This window comes from Cervus elaphus, chromosome 20, assembly GCF_910594005.1.
Source record: "Cervus elaphus chromosome 20, mCerEla1.1, whole genome shotgun sequence".
In the NCBI taxonomy this organism is placed as follows: Eukaryota; Metazoa; Chordata; class Mammalia; order Artiodactyla; family Cervidae; genus Cervus; species Cervus elaphus.
Window position 1 is genome coordinate 101,468,369 of NC_057834.1, and position 18,462 is coordinate 101,486,830.

The window sequence follows — 18,462 nt, forward strand, 5'->3', positions numbered from 1 at the left end:
CACTGCCTTCCCTCTTAGCTGAGCCACTTTAGGATCAGACCAGTGGAGGCCTGCCCTTGACATGTCTTTGTCCTGTTCTCCCACAGGCCTTCTTTGAGGCAGCCAGCATGATGAGGCAGGTTTCCCATAAACACATCGTGTACCTCTATGGGGTTTGTGTCCGAGACGTGGAGAGTAAGTGTGTCTTTTTGGAAGGGGAGGGTGGCCTTAGCTGGGTAGCATGGCTACTGTGAAGATGACTGGGAGCTGACATCTGCTTCATGTTGCCCAGGCTTCTTGCTTTTCTTTTTGTAATCAAGGAATGCAAAGTGCTGAGCAGGTCACTTGCTTAAGCTAGTAGTGGACATGGAACTAAATCGCATTTCTTTTTCATTGATTTCTTGAATGTTTACTTCTGGCAAGCACTGGGTCCCACACTAGAAGCGGGGAGTGGGTGGGCTGAGTTCATTGCTCAGAGAGTCAGAGTAGAAGGAGCGTCAGGCAGGGCTTGAACCCAAGCCTGTCCGGCTCTGAAGCACTGTGCCACTTGCACTGTCAAGCTCAGTACCAGTCATTAAACCGGGCTCTCGTGAGGGAATCAGGGAGGGTGCTGTCCCAGATGGACGTCAAGTTGCAGATGTGGCTGCTTTTGTGCTTGTAGATATCATGGTGGAAGAATTTGTGGAAGGGGGACCCCTGGATCTCTTCATGCACCGGAAAAGTGATGTCCTCACCACACCGTGGAAGTTTAAAGTTGCCAAACAGCTGGCCAGCGCCCTGAGTTACTTGGTAAGTATGTTCTGATGTCTGGTCTCAACCAAGAACCAGAATGTCCTAGTAGGGGAGGCAGGAAGGAGGTACTGACCCAGCAGACTGGGGGGCCCAGGCTCTGTGCCTTGAAACAGGTGTGCCTGGTGCTTAGTGAAAACCATCATCTTGGGCTGTTCTGTGAGCTTACGTATGGATCCTGCTTAGAGGGAGATTTTATTCCTTCAGAAGACTGACTTGGGTACTGCATTGTATGGTGAGAGTAGAAATATTACAGTACTTGCTGAATGAGTGAATGAATCTGTTAGGATCAACAGTAGCTCACATTTATTGAATGCTTACCATGCTTCAGCTGTGCATGTGTTTTTAGACTCTCACCACTAATTCTCACAAAAGCCTTATGAGGCCTGCCCGCCTGCCCGCCACCCCCACCCCCCAACCCCATCATCCCTGTTTCCCTGATGAGGGAAATAGAGCAGAGGGATGTTACAGAACGTGCCCGAGCTGCACAGATCAGTGGGAGCTCTTGGCTGCCTGGGTCTGGCTGGGGCTGGGGGACTGTGGGTTACGACCTGAGGGCTGGAAACAGGAGGGGGTTTGGGAAGGAGGGTAGCAACACTGCTGTTTTTTGCTGAGTCAGCTTTTTCACTCCGCAGGAGGATAAAGACCTGGTCCATGGAAACGTGTGCACCAAAAACCTCCTTCTGGCCCGTGAGGGGATTGACAGTGAGTGCGGCCCCTTCATCAAGCTCAGCGACCCTGGCATCCCCATCACTGTGCTCTCCAGACAAGGTGCGTTCCCCCGCTCCCCCTGCAAGCAGGTCCAGGCCAGCAGGGGAGGGGACTGGGCTGGGGTTCTGTCTCCTTTTAGAAAGCATACTTCTGCAAAAGGTGTCTGCTGCTCCTGTCCAGCCCTTGGGGGCAGAGGAGATGCCGTGCGGGGGAGGGTTGGTCTTTAACCTCAAGGAGCTGACTGTGCAGAAGAAGAAACAACTTGGCCAAGGCACATCCGGTCCTTGTGATGAAGGAGCTTGTTTGAGGTGCTGGGGTAGCACCTTGCTCAGAGGGAGGCTGTGAGTCCTGGGTGATCAGAGAGGTGTCAGGAGGAATGGGCCCTGGGTCCTCCCTGTGTTCCTTTTGAAATCCCCTGTAGTGAGTGAGCACTTTGGGGAGGTGCCTTAGCATTGCTGAGGCATCTTGTCTTTGAATGAGTCACCCTGAGCTGACGACTCCAGAGGAGTGGGCAGACCCAGCAGCTGAAACACTAGGCAGCGCCGCACGGCTCGTGCTCTGCCTGTAGGCCACACATAGGGTCCCAGAGCGCCCCGCTTGCCATGGCCTGTGGTCTTCAGCACTGAGAATTTTGCTCAGTCATTCAGTCAAGGAATGGACTGAGTTTGGAAACAAACCAGGATGAAGAACAGGCCTCACAAATTAAGACCCAAATCATCCACTCTTTGGAAGGGGAGCAGGGAGCATCCTTCAGTACATTTTGACGCTTACTATCTGGCCATCATCCAGCAGTCCTGAGACAGACCCAGCCCTGAACCTGTCGGGGATCCTATTCTCAGCAAGGGTCTGAGACACAGACACTGGTGACTCTAGAACAAGTAGAGAAGCCTGGGGATGCCGCGAGAGGGGCCAATAAAATGCTGTGAACATTCAGAGGAGAGAGATGACATCCGGGGGGCCCAGAGAGTGATTCAGCAAGGAGGTGGGTTTCATCTGGGCCTTACAGGCCAGTGAGGTGAGCCAGCAGCAAGGCGACAGTAGGTACACGGTCCTAGGGCCAGCCTGCACTTGTCTGTCAGGAGGATGGATGTGAGAAGGCGGGAAGAAGGACCAGCAAGCCTGAGCATCACTGCCCAGCTCAGTGGCTTCCTGCCTGTTTCCATCAGGAGCTGAGATGCTGCTCCAGGAGGCCACTGAGCTTGTTGAGGGCCATTTCTGTGGACGTGGCAGGGGTTCTAAACCACTCACTGGTCTTCTTCAGTAGCTGGGTGCAAGATATGTGTGACTTCTTTTGTTCTTTCTCAAATGAAAGAAAACCCACGTTAAAGAAGTATGACATTGGATGGTGCAGAGTATGGGAGGAAGGGGAGGTTAGCCTGTGCCCACTCTGCATGTGTCGGCCTCTTCTCCCTGGCCTTCCCTTTCTTAACTCTTTGTCCATGTGACCTCCTCCACTCGGGGGTGCTTTGCGTTTTTGAAGCCAAAGCTTCAGAGATGGGCTCCCACACCTTCCTGGGGAGTCTGTGTTAAACAGACACATCTGTAGGCCCTGTCTCAGACAGGTGCATCAGAAGGGCCAGGGCTGAGGGGCCTGGAAAACTGCCCCTTTAACAAGCTTTCCACAGGCCCAGTGCAGCCACAGCCCACGTTTGGAAAACACTGCTTGAAGGCATTTCTTTGTTAACTTCCAGTTCTTGCTGCAGCGGCGGTGATACACTTCCCAGGTATTGCAGACACTGATCTGTGAACACCTCTTGGCTTTTCCAGAGTGCATAGAACGAATCCCCTGGATCGCTCCTGAGTGTGTTGAAGACTCCAAGAACCTGAGTGTGGCTGCTGACAAGTGGAGCTTTGGAACCACACTCTGGGAAATCTGCTACAATGGCGAGATCCCTTTGAAAGACAAGACGCTGATTGAGGTGAGCAGCTGCTTTCCAGTTGGGAGCTGAGTGAGGGCCCCCTGAACACTCAGGGGCATCTCAGGAATTATCAGGAAACCTCACACTGTGGGAGGAGACGGGCACGGGTTTGACTTATCCTCCACAGGCTTACTGGCAGTGTAACCTCACACATGTTAGTTTCCTTGGGCCTGGATTCATCATCTATGAAACGGGGATAAAGAATACCTACTTTGCAGGGTTGTAATGACAATTAAGCAAACAATGCACATAGAGTGCCAGGTATACAATACGAGCTCAGTAGCTGGTTCTAGCATCTCAAGATTAACACACAAGTATTTATTGAGTCCCTCCTGTGTACCAGGCATTGTCCTAAGTTGAAGCTGGGGGTTTACGATGAAAGAGACACAGGCCTGACCTGCCCTTAGTGACCTTAGGGTCTAGAAGGAGAGGTGGGCTAAAATAGCGGCAAGGATCTGAAACCATCACCCAAAGAGCCATGCGTGTTGGGTGGGGTAGTGTCATTACCCTTGTTTTACAGGTCAGGTGACTGAGATGCAGGTGGCTCACGGCCTGGGTTATTCAGCTAGACTGCACAGCGTCAAGGCTGACTCTTGCTTGTTCACTTGCAGAAAGCTAGTAGAGCGTTCTAACTCTGAAGGGGTGCTGCAGTAGCAGTTACAGTGAAGGACCGCTGATCCTGACTCACTGACTTGCTCTCTGGAATGTGCCTTGTGTGTTTAGCGGGGCAGGCATCACTTGTAGCTGGGAGGGAATGATCGAAGTCCAGGGGAAGGTGGCATTTCAGTCGTCTACAGGAAGCAGTAAGTGGTTCCATTTGCCTGGAATGTGGTGAGGAATGACAGGTGAACAGGTGGGAAGGGTTGTTTGAGGTCAGGTTTTGTAGAGGCCCTGAATGCCAGGGGTGATGTGGGACGCTGAAGGGCTTGGAGGCCAGCCCTGGCACGGTGCGCTTGGCCAGTGGTTGGATGGACAGGCTGGGGAGTGGACAGGGCAGCGAGTTCCCTGCGGCGCTCAGTGGCGAGAGCCCGAGCCAGGGAGCAGCAGTGGGGAGGCAGCGTGGAGGGCGCGCTTGGAGGAGACACTGAAGAGCCTGAAGAACCTCCAACCAGTCAATCTTCTGCCAGATGAACGTGGTGCAAGACTTGGGCAAGAGGAGTTAAGCTAAAACCCATGGAGGAATCAGCACCTCTATAGATCTGCTATTTGGAATTTTCAGCCAGGACTTTAGGGAGTAATTTTATTTTTAACTTCCTTGGAAACAAAACAGCATACCATTTGCTGTCAGTACTCTTTGAGCACCTTGTGTTTACCCAGGGCTGAGCAGAATATGGAGATAGGGTAAGCAAAGGTCTGCACTGGCGCCTAGAAGAGTGAGAGATTCTGCAAGGCAGGGGCAGCCTTCAGCTCCTTAATTCTCTTCCTCCTCTCCTCTGGGGCCTAACTCCCCACCCCGACACCAGGATCCACAGGGACCACAAGAGAAACCAGTACCCTAGAGATTCAGCTACAGACCAGAATCTGGAGTGTAGTAAATTCACTGAATTTTTTTTAATGATTTAAATAAATCAGTCATTTCTTTCATAATTTTAAAGTAGTAACCACTTAATGAGAATTTGGAAAATAGAGAAAACTATTTTTAAAAAAGAAAAAATATTAATCACTATATTCCAGTCACCCTTGATTAATATTTAACACTTTGGCATATTGTCTTCCAATCTGTTTGTATTAATTTTTTAAACAAAATTGGGACCATGCTAAATCATTATTTTTTCATTTAATGTTGTAATTTCCTATATGATTAAATTGATGTAAGAGTTCATAGTTTCATTAAATTCTAATTTATTTAACTAAAATTAGATACTTGGCATTGAGGTTTTCATATTTATAATGTTCTGTTTAATTCTGCAGGGAATATCTTTAAATATAAATCTTTGTTTATATCTGACTTATTTCTGAGTCATTCAGTAGTTGCAGTTAATGAGTCAAAGAGTTTGAAGAATCTGAAGATTTCTACACATGTTGCCAAGTCATATTCCAGAAGGTTGCATGACTTTGCAGGAATACAGTTTATTTGGGATTGGGTAGGATATACTGCGTATTTTCCTTGAATTCAGACTATTTTTGTATCAGGACTAAGATTTTCCACAGTTGTAAAAAAAAAAAAAAAAAAGGCAACAGTAGCACTCATGTTTATGAAGTCTACCCTTAAGCAGAGCTGTTGGGAATTAAATTAGGGATTGTTAGGTAACTCTATCTGACCTGGGGTTAAAAGGTTTGTGGGTGGTTCCTTTGGTTTCTTCAACGTGGTCTTCTTCTTTGCAGAAAGAGAGATTCTATGAAAGCAGGTGCAGGCCAGTGACCCCATCTTGTAAGGAGCTAGCTGACCTGATGACCCGCTGCATGAACTACGACCCCAACCAGAGACCCTTCTTCCGAGCCATCATGAGAGACATCAATAAGCTGGAGGAGCAGAGTAAGACTGCCTTAAGTTGTTTAACCAAGACCAGCCAGGGCCCGGGGGAGGGGGTGACAACTTGGAGCCTAGAGGGGCATTCACTTCTTTTTAACATGTTTTCTCTCTTCTGTTAGATCCAGACATTGTATCAGAAAAAAAGCCAACAACTGAAGTGGATCCCACACATTTTGAAAAGCGGTTCTTAAAGAGGATCCGTGACTTGGGAGAGGCAAGTTACACTGCTGACCGTTCACCTCTCTGGACATCTAGAGCCATTCTCCATTCTCTCTCGTTCAGGTCAAAGTTTATAAGAGAGAGCATCTTCCAGTGTTTTCTCAGGGATCGTGTTTCTCCATTTGACAAAGAGTGGCGGCATGCACATGTCTTCCTGTTCATGCACACAGGACATTGGTCAGCTCCCTCAGGAGCTGCCTTTGTCCCTTTTTTTTTAAAAATGAGGGACAGAGAATATAAAGAAAGAGGCATGGGGGATGGGTATAGATATGGTGGAAATAGAACAATCCCTGCCTCTGACTTTTTTGGGAATATGTATCCTGTGAGGCTGCGTAAATGATTGGTGGATTTACTTCACAGAACACTGAAATAGAATGCTAGCTTTTCTTCTGGACCTTGAATAGTTCCCCAACAGTAAATGTGACTAGAGAAGCTACTGGATTTTCATCTTCATACAGCTTTCCTGTAGTTTATCAAGACTGTCCCATCTCGGGTACCCGCCCTGTGCCAAGGCCTGGTGCTGGCACTCTGCAATCACAGTGGTCCCGCTTCCTCACCAATCACAGTGGTCCCGCTTCCTCACCAATCACAGTGGTCCCGCTTCCTCACAGCATCCCTGGGTTTATTACCAGTGTGCATGCTGAGCACCTCCGGAGCCAGCTTGGAAGACTGGGTGACCAGGCCCACCTCACTAGTAGGTGGCTGAGCTGGAATCTAATCCCCATCTTCTGAAGACTCCTCATGCCTTGCCCTTTGTAGCCACATTGTGGTGCCTCCTGTAGCGTGGACCCAGTGCTGTCAAAGAATGCCATGGTTGTACCACCTGACACCTCCATTTCCTTGTGAGTTACACTTTCATGGAAACAGGATTGATGTGTTGGTTCACCAGTCACCAGAGCCTTTTCTTGTCTTAGCGCAGTAATAGAAGAAGGGATGGCATGTTAGCCAAGTGGGGAAGGGCGCAGGGAAGAGGAAGAAGCCAGGTAGGAGCTTGTTACCTGCAGGGTCAGGCTGTGTGTGCCCTCCCCAGCCTCCAGAGGAACAAGCCTCATCTTTGAGTGTGTCCTGCTGGCCCAGGCTGAGGCATCTCTGATCAAGCATGTGCATCTTTCCCGCCAGGGCCACTTTGGGAAGGTCGAGCTCTGCAGGTATGACCCTGAGGGGGACAATACAGGGGAGCAGGTGGCTGTCAAATCCCTGAAGCCCGAGAGTGGAGGGAACCACATCACTGATCTGAAGAAGGAGATTGAAATCTTAAGAAACCTTTACCATGAGAACATCGTGAAGTATAAAGGCATCTGCACAGAAGACGGTATGTTATGCAAAGTGTGGTCCATTTAAAGACTAAGTGGCCGTCTGGGGTCACATAAAGGCTAGTGCCGAGCAGGCCATGCCCTCGGCCTCATCTGGGCTGCCTGAATGCTAGCTGATAACCGCCAGAGCTCTAGGACTTCCAAGCCGTACGCACCATCAGATCCCTCAGCAGCTGCAGAGCTTCCGAGAAGACTACCCAGCCTGCCTCCTAGGCAGGGATGATTCCAGCATTGTTTCTCTAGGTGGCTACTACACCCACATTGGGGATTAGATTTCCCCTGTCCCAATACTCAGCACACTAGGCCAGATGAAACTGACACCCACCCCTCTCCTTTACCTGCTTTTCTGACCCAACACTAGGCAGGCCATTTAGTTTTCTAGTTGTATAAATCAAAGTGGCAAGTAGTGTTTACTCTTAAGTGTATCTTTTTTACAAGCCACTACAGCATTCATGTTATTGTACTCTAAAATTTGTAGTGAAAACGATGTGGCTCATGATTTTTAAAAATCATTTGCCGAGTGCTTTGCAGAACACTACGTTGTCTGAGTGAGTGGTGACGACCCTGGGGTAGGTACCCAGGTCACTCCTGAGGATCCCAGGTCTCTGGAACCTCTGGGGTTAAGCAGCTTGCCTGTGGTTTCAGGGTCGATGCTGAAGTCAGTTCAGGTCCTCTGTCTCCAGATCCTGTGCCCTCTACTCTTCCTTCATTTGACTGTCTTGTACTGATGGGCTAGATTGAAGGCAGGAGAAGAGGGCGACAGAGGGTGAGATGTTGGATGGCAGCACTGATTCAATGGACATGAACTTGGACAAACTCTGGGAGATGCTGAGGGGCAGGGAAGCCTGATGCGCTGCAGTCCATGGGGTTGTAAAGAGTCGGACACGACTTGGCAACTGAACAACAACTAATGGTTTCCCCCCCTGCCCCCTTTAACAGGTGGAAATGGTATTAAGCTCATCATGGAGTTTCTGCCTTCAGGGAGCCTTAAGGAATATCTTCCAAAGAATAAGAACAAAATTAGCCTCAAACACCAGTTAAAATATGCTGTTCAGATTTGCAAGGTAAAAAGGGAAAAAAGAAAAAACCTGGTAAAAATTTAAAACTCAGGCACTCTGTCCTGAGTAATTGGTTTGTAATTAGGCTGCAAGTGGGAAACTTTCCGATAATTATACTGAGTTTATTTTGTTCTGCTTGATGTGGATTGAAATTAGCCTCTACTAAGAAAGTGATGGTTTCTTTAATATGTATTTCTTTGAATCAAGTTGGTCTTACTATTTTTGCATAAAAGTAAAAACAACGAAAAAAGTGATACGTGAATGAAATGACAGTTGTATTTCTGTTTGTGTTACGAGACGGCAGATATAAAGTCCAGTCTGATCTGATCTCAGCAGCACACTCTGCCTTTGTTTCTCTCCCTCAGGGGATGGACTATTTGGGTTCTCGGCAATATGTTCACCGGGACTTAGCAGCAAGAAACGTCCTTGTTGAGAGTGAACACCAAGTGAAAATTGGGGACTTTGGTCTAACCAAAGCCATCGAGACTGATAAGGAGTACTACACAGTCAAGGACGACCGGGACAGCCCTGTGTTTTGGTAACTGAATCACACAGATTTCCTCAGTGCTTCAAAGGGCTTCCCCTGTTCTGATAGGTCCTTTTTAGATATGTTAAATTCTCTTATTAGTCCAGATTAGAAGAGACTTAGATCATTTGGAATTGACTAATTTTTGCCTTCAAGAAACAGCTCTTAAGCCGTTTCACTGAAAGCCACATACACGGCAATGTCTGAGCTTCATTGACAACATCTTCCAACGAGGAAATCTAACAGCACTCAGCATCTCTGTCTTCCCTTGAGAAGGCATTCCTCTGACACAGTTCTTAAAACCATTAGCAGCCATAGTAGTCACAGCCATGCAGAGGAAGCCTAGAGGGCAAGTATGAGGTGACGAGGAGGCTTTGGCAGATTCAGGGAGAACTCGGACAGAGTAGAGGAAAACCCATGGGAGGTTTGGCTATCTTCTCATGAATCGCCAGTGTCCTAGTTGGAAGGCCACATCCCGCCTTCGACCCCTCTGTCTGGAACACTGTCCACGGGAGAAGCTGCTGAGTCTCCACTCTACCCTGTCCTGTAGAACTGACCAGCCCTACAAGGTGCATCCTACATGGGCAGAGGTGGATCTCTCCCACCCAAGGAACCCAACCTCCATTTATTCATTGCATATTCTTTGGATAAATGAATTCATTTATTCAAAGGAATACCTGTGAAGCCCCTGCTTTGTGCCAGGTACTAGAGATTCGAGGGTAAATAAGATGACCAGATTTAGAATTTAATGGGTGAGGCAGCTAGTTTCATGGTGCCATAACCATAGAAGCGTTTGGGCTTGCTTTTCTGGAAGTTCTGTTAGGCTAAGTCCTTAAAAGATTCCTGGAGGGTTGTAAAGATGGGTAGAAGGCATGTGTGTGATGGCGAGTGAGACAGAGCAGTGGCTGGCCCAGGAACTGGAATCAGCTCAACGTGTCCGGATGATGAAAGGTCTCTGCAGTTGCTAAGGCAGTGCCCTAGACACTTGAGTTTTGGAGCTGGGGTTTTGGGGGTGCTGTTGGGAGGATTAAGGATGGGGGCTTCTGTTTAAAAAGATCACTGTGGGGAGGAGAGGAGCAAGATTGGAGCCCGGAGTCTGATTTGGCCGGGGGCAGTGATGGCATGAACTAGGGCTGTGGTTTGGACGGTGATGGTGGGGGTTAGGAGCAGTGAGTAGGTTTGAGAAGTATTTCTGAGACCGGATATGGGAATGCCTCAACTTCTGGCTCAGGCAATGGATAACATTCACCAAAACAGCAGATACTGTAAGAGGACCGGGCACTTGGGTCACTACTCACTCACTGTGAGCTTGCAGGCAGATAAAATCTGGGCCTGTGGTCGTCGCCTCCTCCCACACCCCTCCCCAGGGAGAGCCTGTGCTGTGTGAACGGAGGGCCACCAGGGATATTGTTCACATCAGGTGTGCGCCAGGGCAGCCTGTGTGTGACTAACATATAATATACACTTACGTGTCTCTCTGGGCTGAGTTACTCTAATGTTTTTTGGTGTGTCCTTCCCAGGAAATGAAGTTTCATGTTCTGCTCTCTTTCAGGTATGCTCCAGAATGTTTAATTCAGTGTAAGTTTTATATTGCCTCTGATGTCTGGTCTTTCGGAGTGACTCTGCATGAGCTGCTTACGTACTGTGATTCAGATTCCAGTCCCATGACCGTAAGTCATACTTGTCCTTTGCTTGAATCTGGCCCCCAATGAAAATGTGTCCATCCCTCTGCTTTGTAAGTTTTGTTCATAAAGAATTGGTCAGTGTGTTGTAATGGAAAGGAAAACTGTCTTGGAGTTTCACTTTAAGTTACTAAGGAGAAAAGCCTGTTTGTTTTCATTTCCAATTCTAGAAATTCTACCTTAACCTCTCTGGAGTTTATATAAATATGTGCAAAAATTAAAATATTTTGCTTGGTTTTATTTTTCATAGTTGTTCCTGAAAATGATAGGCCCAACTCATGGCCAGATGACGGTAACAAGACTCGTGAATACATTAAAAGAAGGAAAACGCTTGCCGTGTCCACCTAACTGTCCAGATGAGGTATTTATGGGCCATTTCACAGTAATAAAACTGTTTTCACTGCTTGCATCTTAAAATAGTTTTCTGAGGCTGAATTTTGGATATCTGAGAAAACCATCTTTATGGCAAATGACCAAAGGAAGAGATTCCCTTCAATAGTAGGCTTACCTCAGTGAGCACCTGAAAGGAGCATATTTTGGTGTTACCTTATTGTGACAATCAGTTTTCTGTATTTCTAACTGAACTGCTTTACCACTAATTCTTTAGACTGTTTAAGTACACTGAATAGTATGTATATACGAGCCAAAGAATGAAGCAGCCAGTAAGGAAATTTGTAGTCTAAACTGAGCTATAACGTCACCCTTAAATTTGCTTACAGTAATTTGTGACCTGGTTTTTTTGCAAGGTCAGTTAAGGCATGAGCTTCTCAAATAATAAAATACTTACAAATAATATTAATATTTAATACTTACAGATGTACTTACACATTTTCTATATTTTAAGTTATTCAAATATTCATTTTATCTTATGACTTAAGGAAACTCATTCACATTTTCAAAATTATGTTCTTCCTCTTAATGTTTCTATACTTAAAAAAAAAAAAAGCAAAAAAAAAAAAAAGCTCCTAAACATTTTTACTGTTTTTTTTTTTAATAGGTTTATCAACATATGCGAAAGTGTTGGGAATTTCAACCATCTAATCGGACAACCTTTCAGAACCTTATCGAAGGATTTGAAGCACTTCTAAGAAGCATGAGTACCATTTAAATTCTAATTTGTATCAAGTCCTCCTACCCCCAACCAGTACCCAAGCCATTTAAACAAATGTGTTACTGGAAAAAGTTTGTATTCTCTTCTAAAAAGATACCAGGGTACGTATCCATATACAAGGCGCACTATGGTGCTTAATATGTATAAGTACTTCCTCTTTAAATTTGATACCAGTAACATGGTGACAACCAAAATGTTAGAAAGCACTTAAGCACTCCTCCTTTTGGAAAGAATATATCACTGTTTGGCTAGTTTACCATCACAGTTGAGTACCAGAATGGGATTTCTCAAAACAAGAGGAGCTGACCAGAGTCTCAAGATGATTGCTTTTTCTTAGCTGCCAGTTGATATGAAATATTTTTCTGGCATATAAAGATAAGGATTGATGAATTTAGCCAATACTCTACTATGCCCTCAAATTTCAATATCTATACCATGATAGATGAAACATTCTTGAAATATAGATACCAGTTAGTATACTATTGTCTCTATACAAAGATGAGTGTATTCCTGTCAACAGTAGGACATGAACTTTGAGTTGTTTCTGCAGTGGCTTAGCTCCTGTCCCCTTGGGTGACGAGCGGTACCCGTGTTTGAGAAGACGGGTCGTACGTACCTGGAGGGGCAGCTGTGGAATAGATACTTTGCTGCATGATGTTAATTCTCGAGAACTAAACCTGTGCCAGTGCTTCCCTAAACCGTATACCTTTAATCAGAACCGAGGCCAAGAACCTGGATACATGCTTTTCAGAAATGTCAGTGTATATCCTTTTGTAACTCTACCACTTTGGGGCAGGCTGTTGGCAGCATTGGTTCTGGATGCTGACTGCATATATACCACGTACATTGCACTGTTCTTAGAGTGTTTCAGTACTTAACCATCCATCTACAAAAGAGTCGATCACTATTTTGACCGTCACCCTATGGCGCAAAACTTGAAAGACCCAGCCAGAAGACTATGGAGTTCAGGATCCACTAGGCGGTTCTCAGTTTGCCTGGAGACTGCTGGGTAATCAAAATGTCAAATCTGATTCAATGTGAACTGTAAAATTTTTTTGACCAAGAGTCTGCAAAACTTTTTGTTGATGCTATTATTTGTTTGATATCATTATTTTTCCCCCGTAAACCTGAAAAGATAGCTGTGTATTGATTCAATGGCAGCAATAAACTTGCCATTTAAATCTGTTCAATAACCCTGCACAAATGTCTCTCTCTGTGTCAAACCTGTGGTCACTCTCTATGCACTTTGTTTACTCTTTATACAAATAAATATGTGGAGACTTCACATGCATATGCCTTTTAATATTAAGAGTTCATTTTCAAAGCATTACAAACAATTTGTTTACATAGAAAAATAACAGTATGGACTGGTGGGGAGAGCATGGGTAATGGTCCTTATACTAACACCACTTGAGTCACACTTCTCTCTTACGTCCCAGTGGGGCACAGGCCAGTATGGAAGGCAGACCCACACCTGTTAACTCAAAGTACCTTTTAGTTCTTTCAACCTCTTTCTGCTTATATTTCTAAAGTTTCCATCTTCCCTTTCTTCTGCTGTCATAGAGTTATGACAAAGCACTGAAGAGGCTTAATGCAACAGGAAAACAAGAAGTGCAGAGCGTGGAGAACCCATTTTTCATCTGCTGAGTCAGAACTGAGTGATGCCTATCCTGATTGGTTATTTATAGGTTGTATACTTACTAGAAATTATCTTAGTTTAACTTTCTAGCTGTCATTTGCCAGTAGAAGTTAACATAAGCAATACATTACAAATCATATATAGCAGTTTTAAACTTCTAAAACAGGAGCGATACCCTCTATTATAAAGTCCCTCAAATACAAGATACTTAAAGATCTGATTTCAAAAAGACTAGGATCACTGAGACCCCTCAATTTCACATCATGAATTAGTGTCTCATAATAAAGAACAAACTTAGACATTCTGGATAGCAAAAGGGTTTCTCATGCAATTTGAATACCAAGGTCTTCAGGAAATGGTGATGTCAAAAGTTATATGCAATGAACAGTTCTTTTGAAAGGAAGCTGGATAAAACTGGGTTAAACACCTGATAATTTTTCAGCCTAATACACTGCAACCAAATAAGAAACAAAGCAGAGAGTGAGGTATAGCTTATTATCTAAGAATGGTTATAAATACTGTTACCTCATAAGACCCCTTTAGAAATGGCAGAATTGACTGCTTTACTGTGGAAATAGGGCATTTGATGACCAAAATGTGTAAATTAATCATCACTATTCTACAAAACTTAGAAACCTACGTTTCTTGCCACTTACTTACAAATCTGTTGCAAAATTTAAGTCTTTTTGTAGGTGTAAAATAAAAGGATTAGGGAATTAATGGTATTAGATCAGGAGTCTGTGAACTTTATAAAGGGCCAGATAGTAAATATTTTAGGCTTTGCAGCTACTCAGCTCTGCCACTGTAGCACAAAAATTAGCCATAGATGATATGTAAGTGAATAAGCATGGTTGTGTTTGAATAAAATTTTTGTATGGACACTGAAATATGAATTTCAAGTCATACTTTTTTTTTCCTCCAAACATTTTAAAATGTAAACATCATTCTTAGCTTGCAGGCAGTACAAAAACAGGTGGAGGACTGAATTTGACCACAGGGAGCAGTTTGCCAACCCCTGAAATTATTACTAGATCACCAAAGCTACTTAAAAAAATAGCTTTTCCCCCCACAAGAGGTATTAGTGGTAAATAATATATAAGCGTAAAGCATCTGTAGTGGTATATACCTTGGATGTCGCCTCTGTGTTTGAGTGACAGGGCATGACTGGTAAGGGGGGTGATAATGAAGTTTGTACTTGGAGTATAACGTTACCAGTCACTGCATTTTGTACTTGCACTCTAATTCTAGGAAAAGTTCTAAAAATTTGTGAATGAGATTACTTCCAGATAGAGTAAATTGAAATGTACATTGGCTTATCAGAAATTTATTCTAAGGCTCGGGAAACCAAGAATGTTTCCCATTTTATTGCTTCACACTTCTATATATGGTGTCAAAATTATTCCAGTCCTAAACAAGGAATATTAGGATATGTTAATTTCTCCAATGGACTGTAATTTAATAGCACATTGATTAAGATGTATCTAATTCTAGTGGAATATGTCCTCAATTGCTGTCTCTTATTGCTACTTACTTTTTTTATTTGGCAATTCTGCCTGCTGCACAACACAGTTCATTCTGGGAAGTTATAAACCCGTAATTTAAAGGATATGGCTAGTCTGAATGTAGTTAAGGCAGCGATGAACAGCAGAGATACTGCAAAGAACCTTATGAGTTTATAAGGAGAGAACTTAACTCAGTACACTCTCTTCTTTTTTAAGTAGGTTTCCATGTAATATGCTCCTGTGCCCTGAGAATGCTGGTCAACAAATTCCACTGAACCACCTTCTGGGGCAGAGACGAGATATGATGAGCCTCGCTTTTCATTTCTTAAAGATGACACCTATTAGAAAAAGAAACCATAACTAATGCTAAAATCTAAATTAAAATTGGTTGATTTGTTAAAGATATTTATAAGAAAATCAATTCTACTTGTGATTGGTATAAAAACAGAATAGCACGATAAACAACAAAGTTGTAAAAAAAACTATACAAAAGTTTCTATATCAAAGTCACGTGAGGAACTTTTGAAAAATACAAACCAGCTTCTTAATGCGCTCTTTCCCCGACTCCCCACATTTTCGGGAAAGAAAGTGACACTGTAGTTGCTTCTGCTGTTCGTATGTAGAATCAGAATACCAATATTCCTCTGAGGAAGGAGTGTGGCTAAGGAATTGAACTGCATATCAAATTAGATGTGAAGTTCATCTAGTAGTAAAAGACGTGGCAAGAGAATAAACTAGTAGGTGCAAAAACAAGCAAATGATGTCAACAAAATAGCATAATGAAACATTCCAGAGAACAACAGGAGCTCCAACTTTAGTTTACAGAATAATCACCTGGAAAGCTTGTTAAAATGCAAATTTCTGAGTTCTATCTCAGATATTCTAATCCAGAAGTGTTCATGATAAGGGCCAAAATGTTCCTCACAAGTAGTCAACAGTATTCAATATGATAAATCCGATTATGTCTCACAACTCTGACCACCTAATTCCTCTCACTTGTAGCTTTGATATTCTTTAGTAAGTTTGTTACACATAGTATTTAATATACAGCAATGTAGAAATCAGTATGGTACTGGCACAAAACCAAATATAGACCAATGGAACAAGATAGAAAGCCCAGAGGTAAACCCACACACTTATGAGTACCTTATCATTGATAAAGGAGACTTGAATAAACAATGGAGAAAAGACAATCTCTACAGTAACTAGTGGTAGGAAAACTGGACAACTGGGTATAAAAAGAATAAAATTAGAACACTTCCTAACACCATACACAAAGATAAACTCAAAATGGATTAAAGACCTAAATATAAGTCCAGAAACTATAAAGCTCCTAAAAGAAAACATACACAGAACACTCTGACATAAATCAGAGCAAGATCCCTCTCGAGTAATGGAAATAAAAATAAACGGGACCCAATTAAACTTTAAAGCTTTTGCACAGCAAAGGAAACAATAAACAAGGTGAAAAGACAACCCTCCAAATGGGAGAAAATAATTGCAAATGAAACTGACAAAGGATTAATCACAAGCAGCTGATGCAGCTCAATACCAGAAACAAACAACCCAATTAAAAAGTAGGCAGAAGACCTAAATAGGCATTTCTCCAAAGAAGACATACAGATGGCCAACAAACATTAAAAGATGCTCAACACTGCTCTTTATTAGAGAAATGCAAATCAAAACCACAATGAGTTATCACCTCAAACTGGTCAGAATGGCCGTCATCAAAAAAACTACAAACAATAAATGCTGGAGAGGGTGTGGAGAAAAGGAAACCCTCCTACACTGTTGGTGGGAATGTAAATTGGTACAGCCTCCACAGAGAACAGTACAGAGATTCCTTAAAAAACTAAGAATAAAATTACCATATGACTCAACAATCCCACTACTGGGCATATACCCTGAGGAAACCATAATTGAAAAAGGCACAAGCACCCCGATGCTCATTGCAGCACTATTTACAATAGCCAGGATACAGAAGCAACCTAGATGTCCATCAACAGATGAATGGATAAAGAAACTGTGGTACATACATACAATCGAATATTAGCCATAAAAAGGAACACATCTGAGTCAGTTCTAATGAGATTGGATGAACCTAGAGCCTATTATACAGAGTAAAGTAAATCAGAAAGAAAAATATTGTATACCAATGCATATATACGGAATCTAGATAGATGGTACTGATAAACCTATTTGTAGGGCAGCAATGGAGACACAGAACAGGCTTGTGGACAGAGGGGAAGGAGACGGACGAATCGAGAGAGCAGCATTACTGTACGTGAAATAGATAGCCAGTGGGGATTTGCCGTGTGACAGAAGGAGCTCGACCCAGTGCTCCGTGACAGCCGAGAAGGGTGGGATGGGGGGGAGGTGGGGGGGCTCAAGAGAGGGGGGACATATGTATACCTGTAGCTGATTCATGTTGATGTATGGCAGAAGCCAACACAATATTGTAAAGCAATTATTCTCCAATTAAAAACAAATTTAAAAAAATAATGTAGAAATGACTCATAAGGAAGGCTTCTAGAAGTGCAGAAGAGCTTTCTCACATTACAATTAAAATGAACAATAATGGCCACAATTTTTAAAACCAGATTCAACTTCAAAGGGGACAGACACGGAGTCTGTCTACCCTTCTAGATAAGGCCCTTCTCAATCACCCATGGTAATTCACCCAAGGTAAAGATGACCGAGGAGGCTCTAGAGCCCCTTTTCTTCTCCCGTGGATACACCAGATGTACACCTACATGTAGAACAATCCCTCTAAAACAGATCCAGAAGCTAGCTGAGCAGCTCTTACGTATTAAACAAATGAGAAAATACCCAAATAGTAGGAAAGGCTGAGATACACTCTCACCATACATCCCAACCCTGGCACAGCACTGCATCAGGAGAACTCCCAGTTCTTAGCTTCTCTCTGAGCACTGACAGGTTCGGACTCCACCTCTAGTACTCTTAACTTGGAAGACTCCCACTTGAGGTACGGGTTCCCAGAATCCTTAGCCCTGAAAGTCAACAGGGCATGTGCTTATGAGATCCACAAAGCTATAGAAAATAAACATTCTTGATGGTCACAGCTCACTGTGACTAGCCCCTCTGGGCCAGGTGCAGAGGGAGCAGGTAGAATAGTCCATTCCCTGTCTTCCCCCGAAAAAGGCTTATCCACATGTTTTAAAAGCTGCTGCCTAAGATCCGGCTCCTAATCTAGCAGGTGCTAGGGGCAACTGCAGTCTTCCCCAGAGACTGGGGAAGTTGAAGGACACCTCTCCCATCTCCTTCCAGCCCACTCCAATCACTAGCATCTTCCTGAAAGGAGTTTTTACATACTGTGCCCCAACTTTTATGTCTGATATCCAAGGAATAGTCCCTGGGTTATCTGGCTCTGACAGGCAATGGGGCTTGCATTTGTGAATTCTATAGGATTATAGCAAACAAAAATACAATTCTTAATGGATGCAGGTACCACCACCCCTGCCCCCTAGTGACTGTACCCCTGTGCTCAGCACAAAGGGAACAGGTTAAAAAACAAACAAAT

At 44.0% G+C, this 18,462-nt stretch overlaps 2 protein-coding genes across 8 annotated transcripts in view; one reads left to right on the forward strand and one right to left on the reverse strand.

The window, feature by feature from the left end:
- The window catches only part of JAK1 (Janus kinase 1), a 243,689-nt gene extending 230,624 nt beyond the window's left edge, over positions 1 to 13,065 (forward strand). For both annotated transcript variants that reach the window (XM_043878818.1, XM_043878817.1), the window contains 12 exons: positions 87 to 174; positions 641 to 768; positions 1,404 to 1,539; positions 3,247 to 3,398; positions 5,724 to 5,874; positions 5,991 to 6,085; positions 7,210 to 7,402; positions 8,343 to 8,467; positions 8,827 to 8,999; positions 10,540 to 10,657; positions 10,920 to 11,030; positions 11,667 to 13,065. In XM_043878818.1, the coding sequence (XP_043734753.1) occupies positions 87 to 174; positions 641 to 768; positions 1,404 to 1,539; positions 3,247 to 3,398; positions 5,724 to 5,874; positions 5,991 to 6,085; positions 7,210 to 7,402; positions 8,343 to 8,467; positions 8,827 to 8,999; positions 10,540 to 10,657; positions 10,920 to 11,030; positions 11,667 to 11,777 (1,581 nt within the window). In that variant the 3' untranslated portion in view covers positions 11,778 to 13,065. The remainder of the gene's footprint in view (positions 1 to 86; positions 175 to 640; positions 769 to 1,403; positions 1,540 to 3,246; positions 3,399 to 5,723; positions 5,875 to 5,990; positions 6,086 to 7,209; positions 7,403 to 8,342; positions 8,468 to 8,826; positions 9,000 to 10,539; positions 10,658 to 10,919; positions 11,031 to 11,666) is intronic.
- The window catches only part of RAVER2 (ribonucleoprotein, PTB binding 2), a 139,826-nt gene continuing 134,425 nt past the window's right edge, over positions 13,062 to 18,462 (reverse strand). For all 6 annotated transcript variants that reach the window (XM_043878825.1, XM_043878821.1, XM_043878824.1 and 3 more), the window contains exon 12: positions 13,062 to 15,259. In XM_043878825.1, the coding sequence (XP_043734760.1) occupies positions 15,113 to 15,259 (147 nt within the window). In that variant the 3' untranslated portion in view covers positions 13,062 to 15,112. The remainder of the gene's footprint in view (positions 15,260 to 18,462) is intronic.